Source organism: Myotis yumanensis, unplaced genomic scaffold, assembly GCF_028538775.1.
Source record: "Myotis yumanensis isolate MYYU_CA2020_CCGP unplaced genomic scaffold, mMyoYum1.0.hap1 SCAF_11, whole genome shotgun sequence".
In the NCBI taxonomy this organism is placed as follows: domain Eukaryota; kingdom Metazoa; phylum Chordata; class Mammalia; order Chiroptera; family Vespertilionidae; genus Myotis; species Myotis yumanensis.
This window is the reverse complement of record NW_027223762.1, coordinates 64,255,562-64,281,999: the sequence shown is the minus strand read 5'-3', so window position 1 is coordinate 64,281,999 and position 26,438 is coordinate 64,255,562. Positions and strand designations below refer to the sequence as shown.

The following is a 26,438-nucleotide window of genomic DNA, read 5'->3' as shown; positions in this document are numbered from 1 at the left end:
GGCTATGACACACAATGACCACCACGGGGCAGACGCTCTACACAGCAGCTGCCGAACTGTGGTGACTTGGCAGCTGCGGTTCTTGGGTGACGAACCGAGAACCAGAGAGGAAGGAGCCTGATCCCGGGGTGCATCACCCGAGAACTGCCCTCTCACAATCCGGGACCTCTCGGGGGATGTTGGAGAGCTGGTTTTGGCCCGATCCCTGCAGACCAGGCTGGGACCCCACCAGTGCACGAATCCATGCACTGAGCCTCTAGTCTTACATAAAATTCAACTCTATATTTCTTTACTAAGCTACTTAGCATCAAACAAAGGCAAACTTAATTTCACTTTAGACATTTTGATTGTTATCTCTAGGCTAAGGTCTTATGGGAGAGAAACAGTAAGTAAATTCATTTCCCTAAGCAGACAGATCTTCCTTTCTTGCTACATTGTTACTAGAAAGGAGAAAAATAAATCTTAGCAAATGTGCTTAATGTCAAAATGATTTCAGATGAATTTACCTCGTGACTAGGAAAACATTAGCTCCTGACTGATTGCTCCTGTTCTGCCTTCCTGTGCTACAGCCTGAGGTGAGAGCTTGGTTTTCCTGAGTGTGGTTTGCAAGGGGATCCAGATGGGCAGAGACGCCGAGAGGCCTGGGCGGGGGAGGGGGGAGCAAGGAGTGTGCAGGAAGAGGGGGGAGAGAGGGAGGGAGGTCTGGACAAGAGGAGATATGAGATTGTAAATTGGTGCAGCCACTATGGAAGATAGTGTGGAAATTCCTCAAAAAATTAAAAATAGAGCTACCATGTGACCCAGCAATTCCACTTCTGGGTATTTATCCAAAGAAAACAAAAACACTAATTCAAAAAGATATATGCACCCCTATGTTCATTGCAGCATTATCTACAACTGGAGGCCCAGTGCATGAGATTCGTGCACTTGGGGGGGGGGGGGTGTCCCTCAGCCTGGCCTGTGTCCACTTGCAGCCTGGGACCCCCTCGGGGGATGTCTGCTTGCGGCTTAGGCCTGATTCCCCCAGGTATCGGGCCTAAGCCAGCAGTCAGACATGCCTCTCGAAGTCTGGGGCTCTCGAAGTCTGGGACCCCTCACTCCTTACTGGCTGCCTTCAGCAGAGGCAGGAGAGGCTCCTGCTACTGTTGCTGGGCTTGCCAGCTGTGAGCCCGGCTTCTGGCTGAGTGGTGCTCCCCCTGTGGGAGTGCACTGACCACCAGTGGGCAGCTCCTGCATTGAGCATCTACCTCCTGGTGGTCAGTGCGCACCATAGTGACTGGTCAATTTGCATATTATGCTTTTATTATATAGGATACCCAACATGGAAGCAACCTAAGTGTCCATCACTAGGCAAATGGGTAAAGAAGATGTGGGACATGTATAACGGAATATTACCCAGACATAAAAAAGAATGAAATCTTGCCACTCGTGACAGCATGGATGTAGATGGTATTGTGTTAAATGAAATAAGTCAGACAGTCAAAGCAAGTATGATCTCACTTATATGTAGAATCTAAAAACAAAAATAAATGAACAAACAAAACAGAAACAAACTCATAGAAACAGAGATCATTTTGATGGTGGCCAGATGGAAGCTGGGTGAGAACGGTGAAGGGATTAAGAAGTACAATGCCAGCTATGAAAACAGTCACGGATGTAAGCACAGCCCAGGGAATGTTGTCAACAATATTGTAAGATACGTGTGGTGTCAGACGGGTACCAGAGGGGCCAGCGTGGCCACTGTTAAGTTATGTAATTGTCTAATCATATCATATCGTGTGTCGGCTGTGACTGAAAAACATTTTTAACGAGGGGATAGTGAGCACCCCAGCAAGTGGAACTTTGGGTGAGAGACGTTATAGCAGAGTTTTCTGATGTTTCCTGGTGTGGTGTGTTGGAACCTTTCCCTTTTCCTCTCCATAAATTTTATCCACATTATTTGGGGATTTTTTCAGTAGTTTGGGGGTTTTAAAAAACATATGGCTGTCCCTGGTCAGAGTGGCTCAGTCTATTGAGCATCGGCCTGTGTGCCGAAAGGCTGCTGGTTGCATCCCCATCAGGGCCCTTGCGGGTGGCAGGCTGGGTGCCCAGTGGGGCGTGCAGGAGCCCGCCATGGGGGTTGTGCTCTGGCACATTGATGGCTCCTCTGAGGAGCCCAGTCAGATCTGAGGCCCCGGGGTCCACCTGGGCAGTGCCTGGGAGACACCCGGGGAAAGACTGCTTCTCTGCAGGCAGGGGCACGGCTGTGGGCGATGAAGGAGGGGCTCCCTGCCATGTATTTGCAAGAGAAGAGAAGCTCTAGATCTAGAAGCACCTTCTCTCCTCGCAGCGCCCCTGCTGGGGAGAAGTCTGCGCCGGTTTCACCATGTTTTTCTGTCCGTCCTCATACTGAGCAGTTCAATAGCCACCCGTTCCCCCCCCCACCCCCCATCTGAAACTCCCTCTTCCATTAGCGTTGGGTCACAGTGATATCTACACTAATAAAAGAGAAAGAGAAACATGGTAATTGGCGTACGACCGCTACCCTTCCCATTGGCTAATCAGCGTATCCTTATGCAAATTAACTGTCAGCCAAGATGGCGGCCGGCAGCCATGCACTGAAGCGAGCAGGGAGGCTTGCTTCCTCCAGGAACTGCAGACTCCAACGTTCCCCGCCTCACTTGCCCGCCTCTCAACTGCAACTCTAAGCAACTATTACTATGTTGCAAATAAGAAGCTAAACAAAACGGCTTTCAGTCAGCCCCGGACCGCAACATTGTATCCATGTTTTCAGCAGCGAGGCCTCAGAGCTAAAGCTGGCCCAGAATAAAAAAAAAAAAAAGAAAACAAGGAGCAGTTGGGAGCTTTTAGTCACCTGTCAGCCGGAAAACATCCCTCAGCCCCTCAGCCGGCCTGGCCAGGCACCCCAGTGGGGACCCCCACCCTGATCCAGGACACCCTTCAGGGCAAACCAGCCAGCCCCCACCCATGCATCAGGCCTCTATTCTATAAAGTAAAAGGGTAATATGCCTCCCGGCACTGGGATCAGCGGAGCAGCGAGGCTTCTGGCACCGGGATCAGTGTGACAGGGGGCAGCGCCCAAACCCCCTGATCAGCCCTGCTCTGTGCCTGATAGGGGGGAGCTCCCCAATCCCCCGATTGCCCTGCGGCTCTGTGTTTGACAGGGTGCAGCACACCAACCCCCTGATCGGCCCTGCTCTGTGTGTGACAGGGTAGAACCATAACCTCTCCATCGGCCCTGCCCTGAGTGTGACAGTGGTGGCGCCCCAACCCCCTGATCGGCCCTGCTCTGTGGGTAATAGAGGGTGGCGCCCCAACCCCCCTCCACGGGCCTTGCTCTGTGTGTGACAGGGTAGAGCCATAACCTTCCCATTGGCCCTGCCCTGAGTGTGACAGGGTGCAGCGCCCCAACCCCCTGATCCGCCCTGCTCTGTGTGTGACAGGAGGCAGTGCCCCAGCTCCCCTATCGGCCCTACTCTGTGAGTGACAGGGGGGAGCTCCTCAACCCCCTGATGGGCCCTGCTCTGTGAGTGACAGGGGCCATCGCCCCAACCCCCCTGATGGACCCTGCTCTGTTAGTGACAGGGGGCAGCGCCCCAACCCCCTGATGGGCCCTGCTCTGTGAGTGACAGGGAGTGGTGCCGCAACCTCCCCATCGACCCTGCCTTGAGTGTAACAGGGGGCGGTGCCCCAACCCCCCAATCGGCCCTACCCTGAGCGTGACTGAGGGTGGCATTGCAACCTCCCAATCCGCCCTGCTCTGTGCATGACGGGGCGGCGCCCCAACCCCCCAATCGGCTCTGCTCTGAGCCTGACCAGCGGCTGCACTTAGGGATTGGGCCTGCCCTCTGCCACCCGGGAGCAGGCCTAAGCCAGCAGGTCATTATCTCCCGAGGGATCCCAGACTGTGAGAGGGCACAGGCCGGGCTGGGGGACCCCCCCCCCCCCCAGTGCACAAATTTTTGTGCACCGGGCCTCTAGTCTATAATAATCAACAATAATAAAAGCATAATATGCTAATTAGACCAGACGTCCTTCCAGACGGCCTTCTGGAGGAAGCCAAGGCTACAAGGGAAGCCAGTGCGGGCGGCGTGGGGAGGCGGGGAGGAAGGCCTACTCTTGCAGGAACTGCGAGCATCGGCCTCTAGTAAGAATGGAGCAGCAATGTCAGCATCTGTGCGCCGTGGGCTCACACTCCAGCTGCGCCTGCCCAGGAGGGAGGCGACGGCGCCCTGGCACCGAGCCACGCTGCGGGCTGGAGGCTGGAGGCTGGAGGCTGGAGGCTGGGTGGAGGCCGGCAGAGAGAGACAGGTGCCAGGAAGGAAAACCAGCACCAGCCCCGGGGCAGCACCATTTCCAGGCCTCACCCACAGTGGGAGGCGCAGGCCGCTGCGGGGCGGGGGGGCGGGGAGAGGGGGAGGGTGCACAGGGTCACAGTGGGCAGACAGGTTTTGGCTCCAAAGTGGGTGCTCTTTGCCCTTTACCTCATCCCAAACCAGCCTCCACCCCACAGCCGCCTGGGGGCTGTGCTAGTCTGTCCGCAGGTAGCCCTCCCCGGCCCACGCTCCTCCCGTCCAGGCGCCCGCCTGTCCCGCGCCCCACCTGCTCCCGCGCCCCAGCTCCGCGGCTTCCAGCAGCACCTGCCGGGGCAAAGCCAGGGCCTCCAAGGAAGCAGAGTAGCTAGCAGCGCTCGGCGGGAGGTACCGGCTGTTGGTGTGAATTATTAAAGCGTCTTTCAGGCTATTTATGTCCCGATGCTCCAACCGCACCGAGGCTGCGCGCTCTGGGAAGGGATGGAGCACTTGCCGCAGCACCACCCGGGCCTTCTCTCCGCGTTGTGCCTGCGTCCGGGGCAAATAGACCCGCAGGCTGGTTGGCACCGCTGCGCCAGCTGCAAGGGTCCCGGGCTGTGCCCACCCAGCCATGGCCCACCCGCATCCCGCTGCTTTCCAGGGCAGCGACCTGCTCTCAGATGCTCTAACCATTGAGCAACCAGCCAGGGAGTAATACTCCATTGTCCCACACCTTTTATTTTTTAATTTTTATTAAATATTTTTTTATTGATTTCAGAGAGAGAGAGAGAGACAGTTAGAAACACAATGATGAGAGAGAATCATTGATCTGCTGCCTCCTGCATGCCCAGCACTGGGGATCAAGCCTACAACCTCCTGGTTCATAGGCTGATGCTCAACCACCGAGCACACTGGCCGGGCTGTTCCACACCTTTTATACCCACTCATCTATTGACGGGCATTTGGATTGCTTCCATATCTTGGCTATTGCAAATAATTCTGCAATGAACATGGGATGCATATATTCTTGCAAATTAGTGTTTTGGGTTTCTTGGAATATATACCCAGAAATGGAATTGCTGAGTCATAAGGCAGATCATTTTTAGTTTTTTGAGGAACCTGCATGGTGTTTTCCACAGTGGCTACGCCAGTTTGCGTTCCCACCAGCAGTTTGTGAGAGTTCCCTTTTCTCCATGAGAAACTTTTGTTTAGACTTGTTCATTTATTGCAAAATTTCTCAGAGGTTTTCTTTATTTTTTAAGTCTTTTTAAAAAATATTTTTATTGACTTTAGAGAGAGAAAGGGAGATGAGAGAGACAAATCGGCTGCTCCCTGCATGCCCCCTACCAGGGACTGAGCCTGCCACCCGGGCATTGGACAGGGAGGCAACCTTCTGGTGCATAGGAGGATGCCCACTCACTGTGCCACCTGGCCGGGCTCTCGGAGACTTGCTATTCTGAGTGTTGTGTGTTTTCTGGATAGGGTGGGCAGGCTCTTGTTTGACCACAGGATCCTTTTCTGCAGGCATCTCATGGAAAAAGCGTTCCTAGAAGTCCATTGGGTGGAACACTGCACTAGAGACTCTAGATCAGTAAGGTCTTCAGAAACCAGACAGGAGGAGGTGACCCCACTTGCCCTAGGGTGTGTCCTTGGAGGTTTCTGAGACGGTGCTCTGGGGTTTGGACATGGTCATCATTACCCACTTTGAGAAGAAAGACAAAAATTGTAATTACAGCAACACACATTTTAAAATGGCATTTTCCAAAGTTTTCAAGGCTCTAGCCTAGAACAAATCCAAACAATGTTAGTCTGCTGGCTGCTTGGGGCATTAAGTGATACTAAAGCATTATTAGAAGCACAAGCGATGAAAAAAAATTCTTTTAAAGGATAAATTGAACTTCATCAAGATTAAAAAGTTGTGTGTTTCAAAGAACACTCTCAAGAAAGCGAAAAGATGCCCACAGCATGGGAGAAAACCTTGGTGACTTATACATCTGTTGAGGGACTAGTATGCAGAGCACATAAAGAACTCATACAATTTAGCAATGAAATGACAAATAAACTAATTAAGAAATGAGAATCATCTTTCTCCAAAAAAGATATATAAATGGCCAATAAGCAAAGAAAATGGTCAAGCCATTAGTCATTAGGAAAATGTGTACCACTTCACCACCATGAGGATGGCTGTTCTAAAAAACAGGGGCAGCCCTGGCTGGTTTGGCTCAGTGGATAGAGTGTCAGCCCATGGACTGAAGGGTCCCGGGTTCAATTCTGGTCAAGGGCACATACGTTGGTTCCAGGTTTCCTGGCCCTGGTCGAGGTGCATGCAGGAGGCAACCAGTTGATGTGTCTCTCTCACATTGGTGTTTCTCTCTGTCTCTCCCTCTCCCTTCCACTCTAAAAATCAATGGAAAAAAATCCTCGGGTGAGGATTAACAACAACAACAACAAAAAGTCATCAGAGCAGAGTGGGTGGTCGCCACAGCCTGGCCTGTGGCCTCCGTTCGCAGGGCTGTGGGGGGGAGCTGAGCCTCTGAGTCCTTGGGTAGCAGAGAGACAGGCCCTGAGAAAGGGAGGGAAGAGGGACCATCTGCTGTAGCAGAGACAGCTGAGCCGCAAGCCTCCAGTCTGGTCCTGGGCTGTCATCTTTGGATGGTAAGACCTTGGGCAAGTCCATCCCTCCTCTGGGCCCCTTTCCCTCCCTCTACAAAAGGGACCAAATCACATGATCTGGGAAGCCTCTTTAAATCCAGATGTTGCTCATCAATCACTTTGGAAATAATGTGAAAAGTTTCATGACTAGTGACTTGTCTGGGTGATCGCTAGCTCAGTCACAGTCATTTCTAGTGCCCCGTGAGGACGGGGCTGCGTTTGAGAAACACGTTGCTAGGTGATGTCATTGCAGGAACATCCTGGACCGCACTTCCACAGCCTGGACGCAGGCTGCCATGGCACAGCCCATCGCTTCTAGGCTACAAGCCTGCAGAGGCTGTTACTGTGCTGAGCAGGTAGGTAACTGTAACACAATGGTGAGTGTTTGTGTATCTGAACGTTGAAGAGGTAGTAAAAGTGCAATGTGGACGATGAAAACAGCCCCCTGTGTGGGGCACTCAGCATGGACGGCGCCTGCAGGGCTGCAAGTTGCTCTGGGTGAGCAGCACATGCAAGAGGAAGCCCTCAGCCAGGTGTGAGGGTCCCAGGCTCCCCTGGAAGTCGCCTGGGTTGCGCCAGGACCACGGGGTCTGGGTGCCATACCTGTCAGGCACAGCCACGAGGCCTGGACTCCACGTTAAGCACAGCTGCTATAATACGTGTTAACAATATTACAGTTTGGTGTCAGAAATAAGTATTCACTTGATTTTGCCATTTTCTCTTCATATTTTGGAGCCCATAACATTTTTTACAGAATGCAAACATTTTGAAGGGCCCTTAAACTGCAAGCAGGCGCCCTAGCCGGTTTGGCTCAGTGGATAGAGCATTGGCCTGCGGACTGAAGGGTCCGTGGTTCGATTCCTGGTCAGGGCACATGCCTGGGTTGCAGGCTCCATCCCCTGTAGAGGGTGTGTAGGAGACAGCTGATCAATGATTCTCATCATGGATGTTCCTATCTCTCTCTCCCTCTCCCTTCCTCTCTAAAATCAATAAAATACGTGTTTTAAAAAAAATGCAAGCAGGCTCTGGGCCCGGCAGCTGCCCTCCCAGCTCTGCTACCCTCGCTGACTGGCTCTGATTGCGTCCACATCCGGGCCCAGTGAAATCTATCCGGTGGTGTCTGATGGTGGCTGATAAAGGGGCTGGCAAGGGCCTGGTGGGCGCCAGGGCCCTAGAAGCTCACAGCAGACACACATTCTCCATGAGCACCTCCAGGGAGCCGACTTCAGCAGAATCATGAGACATGTCTGCTGCACTGTGTGTGTTGTGGGGGGAGGGGAGGGTGTTTTCCTCAAAACAAGTACGCAACAGCCAAAGCAAGACAGCCAGGTGACCCTGCTCACCACCCAGGCCGGCGCCAAGTGCCCCACTTAAGAGAGATTGGAGGACAGGAGAGCTGGGCCTGCAATATGGGCAGGAGGTGGGGAGGAGCGACCGAGTCTGAGCACGATTCCCCTGAAGAATTCAGCCACCACTGTCTGTGCTGGGCATCCCTCAGTGGCAGGCATCCTCTGGGCCCAGCCCTCAGCTGGCCGGGGCCCCATCCCCTGTGAGGGTAGGACTCGGGCTGCCAGACCCACATGCCCTCAACAAAGAGAGAAGCCAAGCCCTGACTGAGGTTGTGCCGCTGCTCCCGGTGGCAAGGGGAGTGCAGGGCTGAGCCCGGCTGGTCCACATGGCTGGCCACCCCTGCGGACTCCTGCCCACACCTGAGTGATGGTTGCTGCTAACACTGACCAGTTAGAAAGCCAGTGCTTAAGTCCTGCTGCGTTTCTTTCCCAGTAAGGACGAGTGATGTTCAGTGCGTGCTGTTTGGCGTGGCCAGCGAGCTGTGGGGTGTGGGAAGCAGCCCAGGAGCAGTGTTGTGTCAGAGCCCTTCCTGCTGCTACTGAGCCCAGGAAGGGGTGGCTCTCGGGGCGGTGGAGGGTGGGTGGAGGGTGTGGGCCTGCCTCCGCCTCATGCTCCAGCAGTGGGGGGCCCTGCTCGGGGCTTTGACTGCACAGCTGGAGGCAGAAGTGAAGACCCACCTGCTCCCCAGGCTCTGCCCGCTTAGCAGGGGACTGGACGAGGCGAGGGACCAACAGGAGATCCCCCAGGACACCCAGGCTTCAGCCAGGCCTGCGTGAAGCAGGCGCCTTCCTCTGGTTCTCAGGGCCTGGAAGGGACCAAGGGAACTAGACGGGGGTAGGGGTGGGGGTGACCTCAGAGGGAACTTCATGCTCCACGGAGGCAGCTCCCTTACATGTGGTCGGTGGCGCCGGGCTGTGTGATGGAGCAGCGAGGGCAGGGGGCAGTGGGGTGGGGGGAGGCAGGGGACCCCGGCCTCCAGGAGGTGTTTGATGTCCTAGGCTGGTGGTCGTCCTGCCCTGCGCCCCCTCCCACCCCCCCCCCACCCCCGCCGCTTCCAATGAGAAGGAGGGGAAGGGCAGGAAGAAGACCACATGGAGGCCTCACAGCCAGGCCTGGAGGTGCCCCATTCTTCTGGCTTCCACGGGGACCACTTGGTCTCGCGGCTGCTCCCAGCGAGAAGGGGAGCGGGAAGCTGTGGCCTGGCCCTGGGCTCAGGAGGAAGGGAGGACTGGGTTTTGACGGACAGCCAGCAGCCTCTGCCCTGGTAGGTAATGATGGCTTCAATCAAAAAAGGACATTTAAAGGAAAAACTAAACACTAGGTCCCAGAGTTCAGCTTCTCGCCCCGCCCCCCGCCCATGTCCAGGACCCTCAGAACTCCCCTTTCACCCCAGGACTGCCCCTCCTTCTCCTCCCGGAACTCGAGAGCCATGAGTCAGGAGGCCTGCGGCCACATTTGAGGTTTATTCCTTTGGATGAAGCATGAGCGCTCCTGGCTGTGCTTTAAGCCTAGTGATTCCATTGTGAGGGTCCTGGAATCAATGGTGCTGATGCCCAGTGAAGCCAAGTGCACTCAGGAAATAGCTTCCCCTCAACCATGGAAATGTTACCTCACGATTGTTAGAGGTGAAGCCCAGCCTCGCGGTAATGACAACTACAAACACGCTTGCAAAAGGGAGTTTTTGATCGTGTGCATGGACCTCGCCTCCGGCCACGCTGAGGGGAGGACCTTGCAGAACCTCATCCGAGGCAACGCTGGAAAGACTCTTGACGATTCGGCACAGAGCGGTCAGGGCTCTGTGTTTCCTGCGCCCACAAGCCGGCTGGCCGCTTCCGGAGCTGTACCAGCTGCTGAAGGTGAATTCTGAGTGGGAGTGACACCGTCCGACAGGCATGGGGGTACATCTAGATGTCATTTCCAAACTGCACACTTCAGATGGCTGTGGCTTTGGGTTTAGAATGTAAGCCAGAAGGGGCTGCGTTTACAGCACCACACACCTGGACACCATTATAAAGGCCTAATACATCCACACACTCCAGGGGGTCAGCCCTCCCATGGGGAACAGCTGGCCCAGGGTGTGGGCGTCCAACTGTTTCTCTCCTTTCTTCTTGGGAGGCCACTTGGTGGTTCTGTGACCAGCAGGGCGGTGGGCTAAGGAAGGAGAGATGGCGCCCACTCGGTTTTGGCTGAAGCGATGCTTGTCAACAGGGAACTATGAAGATGAGGGGGCTGGACCTAATGACTTAAATCAGCCATCGCACCATCTTCTATGCCTGAGCGTGATCGGACAAGCGAGTGGCAATCAGGCTCAGGCGGCGTCTCCCAGAAGGGGGGGGGGGGGGGGGCCCTGCGGGCCGTTCTGCGCCGGCTCCTGTCGGGTAGCCCCCCTTTTTCACATCAGGCAATGCTCTGGAGACCTGGTCTGGAGGGAAATGCACTCAGGCAGGAAGCCTCGTCAGGCTGACTCTGTACCGTCCCAGGGTCACTGCTCCTCCTCCCTGACCCCTCGAGCCAAGGAAATCCACTGGCATCCAGAAGCCAGGACGGCATGGAGCGAGCTCTGTCGGGAGGCACCGATCTGGGAGGCTAAGCCAGGACTGGCCCGTCGCAGGGCTTCTCTCCAGTGCCTGAGAGCTGTGGCCGTGGCGAGCAGCCACCAGGAGACCGCGCAATGTGGAGCCCCGACAGTCCCACCTCTGCGAGCTTCTCTCCACTCAGGCAATTATTCTCTTATGTTTTGTTTCTTTCCAAGGAAGAAGCTTGAGTATCTGAGGGGGTATAGTTTGTGTGCAAGTACTAAGCAGAAATGCCTCGGTGCTGGCTGTTAGAGAAAAGAAACGGTCAGTCCGATTGCTTCTGCATCTGCTTCCCTTTTCTTTAGTTCCCCTTACACGTGTCCAGATGAGCATGTCCACCCATGTCTAAGTGAGCGTGTCCACCTGCATCTAAGTGAGCGTGTCTACACGTGTCTAAGTGAGCATGTCCACCCGCATCTAAGTGATCATGTCCACCCGCATCTAAGTGAGCGTGTCCACACAGGTCTAAGTGAGCATGTCCACACAGGTCTAAGTGATCATGTCCACTTGTGTCTAAGTGAGCATGTCCACCTGTGTCTAAGTGAGCGTGTCCACCCGTGTCTAAGTGAGCATGTCCACACAGGTCTAAGTGAGCATGTCCACCCGCGTCTAAGTGAGCATGTTCACATGTGTCTAAATGAGCATATTCAGGCCACAAAATGGGCAGAAAGGAAAGGAAAGTGAGAGCAAAGTGATGAAAAGCTAACGGGAGATTTTGTAGAGAAGTTTTAATGATCACCACTATAAGAAAACTGTTTTTTCTTTTAAAACTGTTGGCCGATGTGGCTCAGTTTGTTGGGCATCGTCCCATGCTCCAAAGGGTTGCTGGCTTGATTCCCGGTCAGAGCACATGCCCAGGTTGTCAGTTCGATCTCCTGTGTGGGTGTGCAGGAGGCCGATCAATATTTTACTCTCACATCAATGTTTCTCTCTCTCTCTCTGTCTCCCTTCCTTTTTCTCGAAAAAACAAAAACAAAATACCACACAAACAAGCACAAAGAAAAAAAAAACCGATTTCCCACAAACCTTCAGCAATACAACTCCATTTAAACAATGTTTATCCAAATCAAAAAGACAATGAGGTATCATCTCACACCTGTCAGAATAGCTATCATCAACAAATCAACAAATGGCAAGTGCTGGCGATGATGTGGAGAAAAAGGAACCCTCATGCACTGCTGGTGGGAATGCAGACTGGTGCAGCCACTGTGGAAAACAGTATGGAGTTTCCTCAGAAAAATAAAAATGGAACTCTCATTTGACCCAGCAATCCCACTTCTAGGAATATATTCCAAGAAACCAGAAACACCAGTCATAAAGGATATATGCACACCTATGTTCATAGCAGCACAATTTACAATATCTAAGAAGGAACTCTTATCATTTGCAACAGTATGAATGAACCTGGAGAGCATTATGCTAAGTGAAATAAGCCAGTCTGAGAAAGATAAATATCACATGATCTCACTCATTTGTGGAATATAATGAGCAACATAAACTGATGAACAAAAATAGATCCAGAGACAGAGAAGCATTGAACAGATCGTCAAACCTCAGAGGGAAGGCGTGGGGGGAGGGGAGGTTGGGGGATATAAGAGATCAACTAAAGGACTTGTATGCATGCATATAAGCATAACCAGTGGACACAGACAGTAGGGGGGTGAGGGCATGTGCTGGGGTGGGAGAGGGCTGGGAGAGGTCAATGGGGGGGAAAGGAGACATATGTAATACTTTCAACAATAAAGAATTTAAAATTTTTTATCCAGAAAAAAATGTTTATGTAAATTCCATTAGGATAGACAACAAAATACTTAGGAATCGGCTTAATGAAAGAAGTGCAAGATTTGTATACTGAAAACTAAAAATATTGTACAAAAAAATTGAAAAAGACTGAGGTAAGTGGAAGAACATGTTCAAGGATTGGAAGATTTCATGTTAAGATGGCAACAGTACCCAGAATGACATATTGATTCAATGCATTTCCCATCAAAACCTCAACTGGTTTGTTTTTTGCAGATATTGACAAGCTTATCTCAAATTCCTATGGAAATGCCAGAGACCAGAGTAGTAAAATCAATCTTGAAAAAGAACAGTCAGGGTACTCACATTTTCTGATTTCAACACTAACTACAAAGTTGCAGCAATTAAGACTGAAGTACTGGGATAGCATAAACACAAAAATCAATGGAACAGAATTGAAAGTTCAAAAATAAACTCTGATTTTTATGGTCAATTGATTTTCGTCAAGTGTGCAAAAAATTCAAGGGGGAAAGAACAGTCTTTTCAACAAATGATGCTGGGAAAACTGGATATCTATATGTACAAGAATGAAGTTGGACCTCCACCTCACATCTTATCAAAAATTAACTCAAAATGGGTCTGTAAACAAGCACGGCTAGGGTTCAGGAGCTGAAGAAGGGGTTGGCGCACAAATGAAAACACTTGACAAGAAATATGAATTTAGAAATCATGGGGGAGCCAGGTGGAAACTTCCCTCTAGTGGAGAATCTCCCCCAAACCCTGGACCTGCCAGCTTTTTTTTTTTTAAAGGTGAAAGTTTTGTTTACTGAAATGTAAGAAAAAACACTACATGCAAATTTTATGTACTATAGCTAAGAGTACTTGGAGAGTTATTTTTCACCTAAATGTTTATTTGCAAAAGAACTGGAAATATACTACCTATGGGTCCATTTTAATAATGAGATACTCATAAAGGCAACACCATATTTACAGCTTTCATAAGATTTCCCTCCTGGTGTGAATTTTCTGAAGCACTGTGCATGAATTCACTTGCAGGAGGACTTCCCACATTATATATGCAGTGTTTTTCTGTAGTGTGTGTTCTCGTATGTCTTCTTAAGGATGAGGAACAACTGAAGGCTTTCCCCTGCCAGCTTTTTATTCACTTAAATACACATTTGCCCTTTAGGAATGCAAACAGGCATATCAAAGGTAAAGTTTGGAAAACAGTAAAAGAATGATCAAGATAGGGGATTGCCCTGAGCCATTTGGCCAACAGCAGGGCAATATTATGCTGATTTTTAGCTCTGCTGAATATCAAAGTCCATTAGCCTTCTAGTGGGACTTTTTGCTAACTACTATTTGTCTTTGTGTCCAGCATGGGTCAAAGACATAACTCTAAGAGTTAAAAGTATAAAACTCTTAGAAGCATAGATAGGGTAAATCTTTGTGAGTTTAGATTAGGCAATGGCTCTTATATATGACACCAAAAGTATAAGCAAAAATAACAGTAAGCTAGACTTCATAAAAATTAAAAACTTTTGTGCTTCAAAGGACACATCAAAAAAAAAAGTGAAAAGACATTCACAGTGGGAGACAATGGTTGCAAATCATACATCCAATAAGGGACTTTGTCATGTACTCCGTTCCTGGCATTTGCTGATTTCTAGTGTATACTCTGTAGTCTCAGTCCGTGTTTGATTCCATTCCATGGAAATAAAAAGTATGTTGTACATACTGCCGAAGAATTGTCTTGCAAGTTAAGGCTGAACTGTGTTCCCCAATATTCATAATTTGAAGCCCTAGCCCCCAGTGTAATTGTATTTGAGGCAAGGCCTTCAATGAGATAATTAAGGTTGAATGAGATCATAAGGGTGGGCCCTACTCCAACATGACTAGTGTCTTTATAAGTGTAGGAAGAGACACCAGGGATGTGGACACAGAGAAAAGACCATGTGAAAACACTGCCTACAGGTCAAGGAGAGAGTCCTCAACAGAAACCAACCCTGCTGGAACCTTGACCTTGAACGACCAGACTCCAGAACTGTGAAAAAATAAATGTATGCTGTTTAAGCCCTGATTCTGTGGTATTTTATCATGGTAGCCTGAATAGATTAATGCAGACTTGTATCCAGAATATACAAAGAACTATTACAACTAAAAAATAAAAATGAGCAATGTATAAAAAGAAAATAAATAAATAAAAATGAGCAATGGTCTGAATAGTCAGTTTTCTTTAAAAGATATACAAATGGAATGATGCTAGACATCATTAGCCATCAGGAAGATGAAAATGGGAACCATGATGAGATGCCACTCCACATCAGCTAGGATGGCACAATCACACTGACAATAGCAAATGACTGAAGACTGGAGAAATCGAGCCCCCATACACTGCTGGTAGCTGCCATGGAAAGCAGTTTGGCAGTTCCTCAAAAAGTTCAACAGTTTCCATGTGACCCAGCAACCTCACACCTAGGTTTTTTATTCAAGAGAACTGAAAATGTGTCCATGAAAAAACATGTACATGACTGTTCATAGCAGCATTATTTATACTTGCTAAAAATTGTAGACACCCCAAATGTCTATCAACTGATGAACGGATACACAGAATGTGGTATATCCATAAATGGAATATTATTTAGCTGTGAAAAGAAGTGAAGGACTGATAAATGCTGCAACTTGGATGAGTTTTGAAAATAGTATGCTAAGTGAAAGAAAGCAGACACAAAAGGCAATATATTGTATAATTCCCTTTATATGAAATGTCCAGAATAGACAAATCTAAAGACAGCAGATTGGTGGTTGCCAGGGACTGGGAGAAATAGGAACTGGAAGTGATTCTTATGGGTCCTGGGCTTCTTTTGGAATATGTGACAAAAATGTCCTGGACTTAGCTGGCAGCAAAGGATGTACAACCTGCAAATATGCTAAAAACCATGGGATTATATCCTTTTCCGTTTTTTAATTCTCACCTGAGGATATTTTTTGAATGGATTTTAGAGAGAAAGAAAGGAGAGAGAGAGAGAAAGAGAGAGAGAGAGAGAGAGAGAGAGAGATCAATTTGTTGCCTCCCATACATGACTCAGGGGATCAAACCTGCAACCTAGCTGTGTGCCAATGGGAATCTTTTGGTGCACAGGACAACGCTCCAACCAACTGAGCCACCTGGCCAGGGCTGGTTTCTATTCTTTAGAAGGTGAATTTTAAAATGTGTTACTTATATCTTATAAAGCTGTTATTTAAGAAACTAAAAAATATTTATGCAGATATACAAATTAAAGGAATTTTCAGCCGAGACCGGTTTGGCTCAGTGGATAGAGCGTCGGCCTGCGGACTGGGGGGTCCCGGGTTCGGTTCCGGTCGGGGGCGTGTGCCTGGGTTGCGGGCACATCCCCAGTGGGAGATGTGCAGGAGGCGGCTGATCGGTGTTTCTCTCTCATCGATGTTTCTAGCTCTCTATCTCTCTCCCTTCCTCTCTGTAAAAAATCAATAGAATATATATTTAAAAAAAAAAAAAAAAAAAAGGAATTTTCAAAATGTAGTATAGTAGCCTAAATATTGTTTTGTCCACTAGGTTAAAATCTCCAGGCCACTTAATTTGGTTTTTGTATGTCTGGGTTTTTTCTTTCTTCCCCTTCCTTGTATGGGTTCTGTAGGATGTTGGTTCCTCTCCATTTTTCTCCGTGTCTAGAGTTGTGTCCAGAAGGCATGCTCTGCTCTCAGCAAGCAGCAGGGCCCCTCTTCTCCTCCCCATGCCTCCTGAGGAGGGCGGGTCAGGGCAAAGGTCGGGCGTGGCCTGTGCATCTTGTGCCCCCCCCCCCCCCCGCCACTGGGTCCTGAGCATGGTGCCCAACCCCCCTTTGCAGGGGTGGCCCCCTGGTTGCAGCCTCTGGAGGGTGTAAAATGTGGATGACACTGTGCATATGGGACCTGGGGCCGGAGGTGGGTGGGCAGGTGGGGCATGTCTTTTCAACAGGCACCGTTTGTAGTCTGGGTTTTCACTGCGCTACAGCTGAAACTGTGCCTCAGCCTCCCACCCCCGACTCGCACGTTGAAGTCCTCTCTCTCTAAAATCAACGCAAACATATCCTTGGGTGAGGATTTAAAATATATATATATATATATACACACACACACACACACACACACACACATACATATACATACATACATATCAAAGTACATAATTTTAGGAGACATTATTTTTAGATTTATAACCACAGCTCCCATTCCCATCCCCTTTGCTCTCTCTACAAACAGCCTCTTTCAACCCTTTTGCCCTTCCTTCTGCTATTTACTTCCCTATTTCTAAATTACATGCTCATACCACTATTTCTTGATTTTTAACATATTATCAATTGACTTCCTGTTATGAAACATGAGAATTCAGGTTTTCTACTCTTTCCCTTCCCCAAAACCATACACTACCCTCACTGTAGTCATAATACAATATTTAGTTAAAACAAACATTCAGTGACTGTTATTTTGATTAAACTAATATGTTCATAGCCAAGCCATATTTTGTATATGATTACATTTCTCCCCTTAGTCTCCATTGTGTCAAACTTTCCCTCATTTTAAAAATATGCTGTTTTCACAGAAACACCAATCAGAAAGGATCTATGCACCCCTATGTTCATAGCAGCACAATTCACCATAGCTGAGATCTGGAAACAGCCTAAGTGCCCATCAGTAGATGAATGGATTAGAAAACTGTGGTACATCTACACGATGGAATACTATGCTGCTGTAAAAAAGAAGGAACTCTTACCATTTGCAACAGCATGGACGGAACTGGAGAGCATTATGCTAAGTGAAATAAGCCAGTCAGAGAAAGATAAATACCACATGATCTCACCCATTTATGGATAATAAAGACCATAATAAACTTTTGAACAAAAATAGATACAGAAGCAGAGCTGCCTCGAACAGACTGTCAAACTACAGCGGGAAGGCTGGGGGGGGGTTGGGGAGCAGGAGGGGCAGGGGTAAGAGATCAACCGAAGGACTTGTGTGCATGCATATAAGCATAACCAAAGGACATAAGACACTGGGGGGTAGGGGAAGCTGGGGATTGTCAAGGGCGGGGGGGGGGGGGGGCGGGAAGGAGACATATGTAATACTCTTTGTAATACTTTAAGCAAAAACTAACTAAATAAATAAATTAAATAAAAAAATAAAATAAAAATATGCTGTTTTCTGTGTATTTGATGCAAACTTTCTCAGTCTCTGCCGGTTCCTCCCAATCAGACAGCCTCTCGGGCTCATAACTCTCCTGTCTGCTCAGACGCCTGTTCGTCCATCCACACAGGACTGCTGGGCCCTCGCTGGGAGCTCCCGTCCAGCCTCCCGTGTTGAGTCTTCTACTTTCCGGTTCCTATTTCCTCCCACTTTTTAAATTTATTCCCTCTTTCCACATTCATCATTATTTCCTGAGAAAGTATATTTGGCAAGTACATTATTTAAATATCTGAAAATATCTTCCTGTGATTAACAAATCGTACCTGGTTAATAGCTGGGCTGGGCATAGACTTCCTAGCCTAAAGCCGTTCTCTGTCGGATGTTGGGAGGCTCTGCCCGCTGCCTTCTAGCTTGTAGTGCTGCGGTTGAGAAGTTATTGCTCTGACTTCTCATCTTTAGTTTGTGGCCTGTTTCTTCCCTTTGGGAGGTTTTAGGATTTTCTTTTCATCCTGGGTGCTGTGAAGTAGATAAGGACGTGCCTCAGCATTTGCCTTTGTTTGTCAGGTTAAACTCTTCAAATTGGGACCTCAGCTTTATCCGCATTTACGGTGGGTCCTTGTTAACGTCAAGGGTGTGGAGATGCCCGGCGGCGTGGCTCAGGGGTTGAGCATTAGTTTACGAACCAGGAGGTACAATTCGATTCCCAGTCAGAGCACATGCCTGAGTTGTGGGCTTGATCTCCAGTGGGGGGTGTGCAGGAAGCAGTGGATCAATGATTCTCTCTCACCACTGATGTTTCTCTCTTTCTCTCCCTTCCTCTCTGAAATAAAAAATATATATATTTAAAAATTATAGGTGTGAAGAAGTGGAAGGGAAAGGCTCCCCACCTATTCTGGTTAGTAACAATTACTGTATACCAAATAAGAAGAAGGACCCTACTTTTACTGGTTCAATGGTGGCTGAAGGTGCACAGAAGACATTTTTAGGTCAAATCCTGGGCTCTGAGAAAGAGTCGTGTAACTTGCATCTTGCAGGAATTATAATTTATGAAGGTCCTTTCAATTGCTCAAGCCCTTTCCTTGTGCTTGAGGTTACGATTAAAACAGAATGTGGATTCTGTACCTGCTATAGATCAGAACTGCACGCAGAGAAGAGAGACAGCACAGGTGTGCCCAGGGCTAGGGTTGGGTAATCCCAGAGGAAATTATAACAATTGGCATTTGAAAGATGTACCCCGGCCAACACCGGAGATTACTGTTTAAAATAATCTGACCGGGGACTCAGCTGGTCGGAGTATCATCTCATGCACCAAGGTGGTGGGTTTGGTTCTGGTCGGGGCACATGCCCAGGGTGAGGGTTCACCCCAGTCAGGGCGCGTATGGGAAGCAACTGATCAATGTTTCTCTCTCACGCGTGTGTCTCTCTCTCTCTTCCTCTAAAAATCAATAAGAAACACACCCTCTGGTGAGGATGAAAACATAAAACACGGATGAGTGTGCATGTGGGTTGTTTCACTTCCAGGAACTTGTGTCTGTTTAGTGCAGTGGTCAGCAAACTGGGGCTCGCGAGCCACATGCGGATCTTTGGCCCCTTGAGTGTGGCTCTTCCTAAGCCTTAGGAGTACCCTAATTAAGTTAATAACAATGTACCTACCTATATAGTTTAAGTTTAAAAAATTTGGCTCTCAGAAGAAATTTCAATCGTTGTCCTGTTGATATTTGGCTCTGTTGACTAATGAGTTTGCCGACCACTTTATTGAAATGACTGACACGTCCCGAGTGCTGTGTGTCCCCAGAGCCGTACTTAAATATATCAAACACCAGACAGCACCTCTAGAGAAGGGGCTATGAGGAAGGGGCTATGATTACCCCAGGTTTATAGTCAAGGAGGCTGAGATTCAGGGAGATGCCCATCTTGCCCAAGGCCAAGGTGCCCCGATCACTAGCAGCAGGAAGGATGTGATTAGGGCTGTTTGTCCCCCCAGAGCTGTGCCCTAAAGCCCAGGTCCTGGCTGCTGCCCCCACCGACGCCCTCTCTCCTGGACCCTGTGTGAACATTCCTCTTCCAAGCCTGCGAGGAGAGGAGCCGCTGCTTGCGGGACTCCCAGGGCCTCCTGGGCACGGGGCCCACTCCGTGCTGGGCACTGTGGTTCGGCCCTGGGTGTTCAGGGCAGGGCCACCTCCCATCTACCCTGCAATCCCAGGGCCGGGCAGTGTGTGGGAAAGGGGTGCCAGTCACTGTCCCCGGAAGGCATGTGCTCTTGCCCCGCTGCGGCCCTGTCGCGCTGCTGCACCCAAGTCCTACTGACTCCTTCCTCGGGGTCACTCAGAGGCGTGGTCAGTGGCCCACTGGTGGCTGCCCACCGCCCGGTCAGGTCGGATTTCTGGGCTGAGCCCGTCCGAGCCTTCTCAGCTGCCAGCGAAGAAGTTCATCTACTTTTCATTCTGTCCTGATAACAGCCATGCTTTGGCAGGATCCCTTTGTCCACGCCTGAGGGACGCTCTGGTGTTCTTTTCCTCTTGTTACAGGCAGTGCTGGCGGTGAAATTGGACCTTGGTTCTTGAGTTCAGCAAAGAAAGAATTCAGAGCCCAGAACTCAAATTATAAGAGAAAGTTTCAGGCAGAGGTGAGGCAGCGGGCTGCACAGACGCAGGAGATTGGTTACAGAATCAAAAGAAGGGACTTTGAGCTTAGGAGAGGCAAAGGCATGTGCGTGGGGGAGGGAAGGGGGGAGGAAAGGGGAGAGGGGAGGGAGAGGGAGGGAGAAAGAGAGGGAAAGAGGGAGAGAGGGAGAGAGGGAGAGAGGGAGAGAGGGAGAGAGGGAGAGAGGGAGAGAGAGAGAGAGAGAGAGAGCGCTGGTTCCTCCTGTCTTGAGAGTTTCAAAAGCTGGGAGTGTAGGGGAGGATCTCAGTAGATCAGGGCACACACTCAGGTTGCAGGTTCAATCAGCTTTATGCTGATGCAGCAAAATGAGACTTGTTCCCCTGACTTCATCCGTCCTTGGGTGTGGTTGGCACAAATGGCACCGATTGGATTTTTAAAAAATAAATCTTTATTGTTGAACATATTATGTATGTCCCTCTCCCCCATTACCCTCCCCCCACACACACACTGATTGGATCTTTTAAAATATTATCTTTATTGTTGAAAGTATTACAGTTGTCTCCTTCCCCCACTCCCATTGATCCCCCTCCACCCTGCACTAATTCCCTCCCTGGGCCTTTGCCTCACTATTGTCTGTGCCCATGGTTATAGATATAAATTCTTTGGTTAATATCTTCTCTCCCTCCCCTCCTCTTCCCTCTGAGATTCATCAGTCTGTTGCATGCTTCTATGTCTCTGGATCTATTTTGTTCATTAGATTCTACATATATGTGAGATCATGTGATACTTGTCTTTCTCTGACTGGCTTATTTCACTTAGCATGATACTCTCCAGGACCCTCCATGCTGTCTCAAAGGGTAAGAGACCCTTCTTTTTTACTGCTGCATAGTATTTCATTCTGTAAATGTACCACAGCTTCTTTATCCATTCATCTACTGATGGGCACTTAGGCTGTTTCCAGATCTTAGCTATTGTAAATTGTGCTGCTATGAACATAGGGGTGCATATGTTCTTTCTGATTGGTGTTTTGGGTTTCTTAGGATATATTCCTAGAAGTGGGATCACTGGGTCAAATGGCAGTTCCATATTTAATTTAAAATTGTATTTTTTTATTAAAAAAAGAAAATATATATTTTTATTGATTTCAGAGAGGAAAGGAGAGGGAGAGAGAGATAGACATCAATGATGTCAGAGAATCATGGATCAGCTGCCTCCTACATGCCCCACACTGGGGATGGAGCCCGCAACCCCGGCCTGTGCCCTGACCAGGAATGGAACCCAGGAGCCTCAGTCTGCAGGCCAATGCTCTATCCACTGAGCCAAACTGGCTGGAGCATATTTAATTTTTGAGAAAACTCCATAGTGTTTTTCACAGTGACTGTACAGTCTGCATTCCCACCAACGGTGTTTATCTATGTCCCTGAATAGGGTGATTTAAGCTATTTACCCTCTGGTTGGGGAGCATAAATGTGAGCCATTTACTCTCACGTGTCCTTGGTTAGGGAGATAGGTTTTCTGCTTTGTTAGAGGCTGTGAACTGCTTGGCTGTTTAACGGTCTCAGTTTCCCTCTTCCATTCGTCCTGGCACACTAGCTGCTCTCATCTCTTGCTCAGTTGTTATATTAACTGCCTCCTGTAGAGGTGGACTGGAGTCTCGAACTTCCCCAGACTGTTCAAGGCCAGCTTACCCGTGTCTATTTTCATACCAGTTTTGAGGAAATACTCAGTTTTAAAACTCTACCTCCAAATCCCCTATATATTTTCCTTACTATCACCTATCCCACATTTTCCAGCTTTTCTTTATTACTTTTTAAATTCTATTTATTGATTAGAGAGAAAGAGAGAGAGAGAGAGAGAGAGAGTTGTTGTTCCATGTGTTTATGCACTCATCAGTTGATTCTTGTATGTGCCCTTGTAACCGGACAATCATGGGTCCATGCTGCCTGTCACTACTTGAGCCAATTCAGCAGAGACAGGGTTGAATCTTATTTGAGCCTTTATTCCAATCCTGCTGGCAGCGTGGGAGAGCAGCAGGTCAGAAATCTGCTCTGCCCCCATAAGCCAACTGCTTACAGTGGGTAGAGGACAAAGATTACCTGGGGAAGTAGGCAATAGTTATGCATATAGCAGTTTACAGGTCTGGAGATTCACAAAGGCCTGGGGGTATGCAAAGGCTGGGGTTTTCAAAGGGCTGGCAGCTCTTGCTAATGTTCCGTGATAACAGGTAGCTCCCTGATGGGGAGGATGGGCTGCATTTCCAGTGAGCTCCCAGGTCCTGTGTGTAACTTCCAGCCAGGTTAGAGTGCGCTTTCTTTAATCAGAACAAATCCATCACGGTTCACAGAGCATGAGTCATATTTCTTACAATTCTACTCAGTCCCCAACATTCTACTTGTGCCCTGTCACACTCACAGGGATCGAGCCCACACCGTGGTGTATTGGGATGTTTGCTCTCACCAGCTAGCTACCCAGCAGGGCCATGTTTCCCAGCTTTTCAATTCTCAGGACAAACATGACTGGTTTCATATTTGTTCCCCTGGGACCCACCGTGTGGTTTGTGTCCAGGAGGGGCGTCCAGTGCTGAGTTTGGTGTGACCCTTGCCTGGGGCCCTGCTTCATCACTGCCTCTCCGCAGAGCCCACAGATCCTTTGCCAGAGCATCCACGTGAGCTAAGCATTTAAAAAATCTGAAAAAATTTGTCTTTAAAATTTTATGCTACTTTTGGGCTATTTGTAAACACGTTTCTTGTTGTTTTAAGTGCTGTGTTATTCCAAACACGCCTGGGTCTTCTGGTTGCATCCTAGGTCTGGCCACCTGCAGCTGTGGGTACTAGAGGCCTTTTCCCTCTCTCCTCCTGGGGCGGGGCGGGGCGGGAGGGGCGGAGTTCGGCCGGAGGGGGCGTGGCTGGAGGGCGGAGTTTGACGGGGGCGGAGTTCGGAGGGGCGGGCCTGGCCGCGCGGTGCCTTTCCTCCCTCCGCCCCCGAGCTGTGCGCGGGAGGCGCCCGGACTGAGCACCGTGGGCAGGCGAGGGTGGGGCGGCCGTGGGCGGCGCGGGGCGGGGCGGGCCGGGGCGGCGCGGGGAGGGGCTGGCCGAGCCTGCGCGGGGCGACCTGCGCCCGCCGCGGTCGCGGACGCTCGGGGCGGCCCGGCTGGTGTGCCCGCCGCCTCCTCCGCAGCTGGGCCGCCGCACCGCTGCGATGTGGCTCCAGCCCGAGGAGGTGCTGCTCAAGAACGCGCTGCGGCTGTGGGTGACCCAGAGGAGCAGCGGCTACTTCGTCCTGCAGCGGCGCCGCGGGCACGGCGAGGGGGGCGGCCGCCTCACCGGTAAGGGCGCGGGGGGCGCGGGCGGGCGGGCGGCGGGCCCCGACCTCGGTCCCCGCGGGGCCGCCGCGCCGGTGGCGGTTCCTCGGAGAAGCTGGGCCGGGACCCTGCGGGGCTTGTTTTCTTTTCTCTCGCATTTTCCCTGCGAGCCCCGGACGGCTGGTGGCGAAGGGGCTGGCGGGCGAGCAGGTGCCTTCGCCGCCGGCCCGGGGACCCCTGGAGGCAGCCGTGGCGCGGGAATCGCAGGAAGACGCCGCGGGGTGTGACGGAGGCACCGGGGCTCCCGGGAAGGGCGCGGGGTGCGCCTCCCGCCCCGCCCGCCCCTGAGCGCGCCCGAGGCTGCAGCTGGCGCCGAGGCGGGACCCGGTGTGCGCTGGGCGGGCGGACCGAGAGCCCGAGGCTTTGCCGATCCCAGGCTCAGGGTCGTGGCGCCCACGTCGAGCAGGTCAGTGTCCTACACCCGTTCAGAGTCTTTCAAGGAATGACAGAAAGACAAAACGCAGGCTTGTAAAATTTATGAAAAACAAAGCATTTCCCCCCAAAAGTTATCCAAACCGCATGGAAAACCAAGCAGTTGGAAACATGTTTTTAAAAGATGTTACTGACCGTCCTGAGGGACATGGGTTACTGAGATGACGTGTCTCAGGTGTCCAGTCCTGTCAGCGCCATCTGTACTCACTTTGTGTTGCCTGTTCACCACCCAGAGTCAGGCCTCCTCCCGTCACGCCGACCCGGTCACCCTGTTCCGCTGCCCACCCCTCTCCTGGCGCCCCCCACGCTGCGTCCTGAGGGAGAGATGGCAGCCCGCGTGCAGTAGCTGGGCATGTGTAAATGGGCCGACGAGGAGCATGGATTAGTCTTCCCAGTTGTATCTAGGGCACCTCAATGGAATTTCCAAATTTTGGAATCTGAATGTTAGATCTTCTTCCCATCACACCTTCCGTGTGCTGAGGAGGAGAGCAGTGCCAGGGAGAGAGGTCGGAGGGCCCAGCGGGGTCCTGGGCTCATTGTTGGTGACTCTGCTGCTTATTCCGGGGAGACCCTCCCGCTAAGGAGTCTGGGGAAATGTGATCCGATTAGCACCAGGCCCTGCACCAGCAGAACCAGTGCAAGGGCAGCGACCCTACCCCCTTGACCCTCAGAGCTGGGAGCTGGCAGAGGGACTGGTTAGGAGGGCAGACCTCACTGAGCCTGGCGCTGATGGGATCAGGACGGGAGAGTGGCAGGTAGTTGAGATAACTGGATGGAGGGGTAGTGGGGTGACCTGTTGTCCTCGGAGCAGGTGGGCCTGCTGGGGAGTGGGGGTGGGCTGTTTAGGCTCTGAGGGAGGGAGTCAGAGGAAGAGGCAGGAGCCAGCGGGGCCTTGTTGGGCCCTGAACAGCAGCCACTGGAGGTTGGTGGCAGCCTGTAGCCCGTCTGAAGCCGAGGCGGGCATCGTCTGAGTCCTCCCCTTCCTGCCGAGAGCCTATCTGAGTTTTGGTGCATTCAGCACAGTCCCTGGCCTGTAGGTGGTGTCCTTTCGTAGAGGGTGGGACAGGGCTTGGGGGTCTGTGCAATGGGGAGGGAAGGCTGTCGTTCGCTTAGGTCACTGCACACTGGCTGTGGGTGCTCGTGCAGCTGCTCTGGGGACTTCGGATTGTTCCTCCAGCAGGAGAGGCAGATCCAGATGGAGGCAAGGCCTCAAGTCAGATGCCCCCCGAGTTCAGGCCGGCCTCCCCGGGAGAGCCTGGCTCTCGTCATCCCGCAGCCCAGCAGGCCTCCTGTCCCGTCCCCCTGGCTGGCTTTATCAGGACCTCCTGTCGACTCTCATGGTGCCAGCTCCGGGCAGCAGGAAGCAGGCACCCCTGCACGGCTCAGCCGCTGGTCTGAAAGCCGTCAATCAAAGCTGACGTGGCCCAGAGGGCAGCTCCACGTTGGTGGCCGTTTTCAGAAATTTCAGAATTCTAACTTGGCAGATTTTCAGCTGTTTATGTTAAAGGTTTAAAACTGAGTTTATCGATGAAAATAATGGACACTAACATGAGGCACATTGTGACCAGTAAGTACTCCAACAAGTTTAAGACAAGGTTTTGTTTCATCGAGGATCATAATTGGTCCTACTCTCTCTCTCACACATTTCCTATGCACATCTCCAGTTTTCTTTCTCCATAACTTTCTCACTTTTAATGTACAATATACTTATTTTGTTCATTGTTTCTCTCTGCTGAATTGTCTGTCTGCAAGGGCAGGCATTTTACCTATGACAGTGCCTAGAACTGCGTGTAGTATATTCTCAGTAAACGTTTGCAGGATGAGTAGGTGGATGGATGTGTGCATGAGTGAAGGACCTCACTTTTCCTTAAATGTTGGGTGAAGTGGAGGCCCAGCTTTCCGACTGAGGCTGCTGATTACAGAGCACAAGAGCACCCCCTCTCTGCTCGGCTTCCTGTTCACCTGGCTGCTGGCTGCTGTGGAAAGCTGGAGGGATGGTAGAAAACAGACCCCCTCCTCCTGTCTTTTCTGTAACTTCCTCCTCTGGGGGGGGAAGGATCTTGGCACCAGCGTCCCAGGTGACCTCTGTTACTGCCGCGGGACCTGTCTGGGGAAGTCCATCCTCGGGGGTGGGTAGGGGGCAGCCTCTCCTCCAGGTAGAACCCCGTGTGGCTGATACAGTGTCGTAAGATGTTTCCAAAGCGCCCTCAGAAGGCTTTGCTCCCTGGAGCAGGAAGGAGCTAGGTT

At 50.7% G+C, this 26,438-nt stretch overlaps 1 protein-coding gene across 5 annotated transcripts in view; it reads left to right on the top strand.

Annotated features, from left to right (window-relative positions):
* The first annotated feature begins 23,554 nt into the window (after positions 1-23,554).
* TBC1D8 (TBC1 domain family member 8) overlaps positions 23,555-26,438 on the top strand; it is a 113,434-nt gene continuing 110,550 nt past the window's right edge. For 3 of the 5 annotated variants that reach the window (XM_070429762.1, XM_070429764.1, XM_070429765.1), the window contains exon 1: positions 23,555-23,723. In XM_070429762.1, coding sequence (XP_070285863.1) covers positions 23,597-23,723 — 127 coding nt within the window. In that variant the 5' untranslated portion in view covers positions 23,555-23,596. The remainder of the gene's footprint in view (positions 23,724-26,438) is intronic. The other 2 variants (XM_070429760.1, XM_070429761.1) reach the window with 2 other exon arrangements.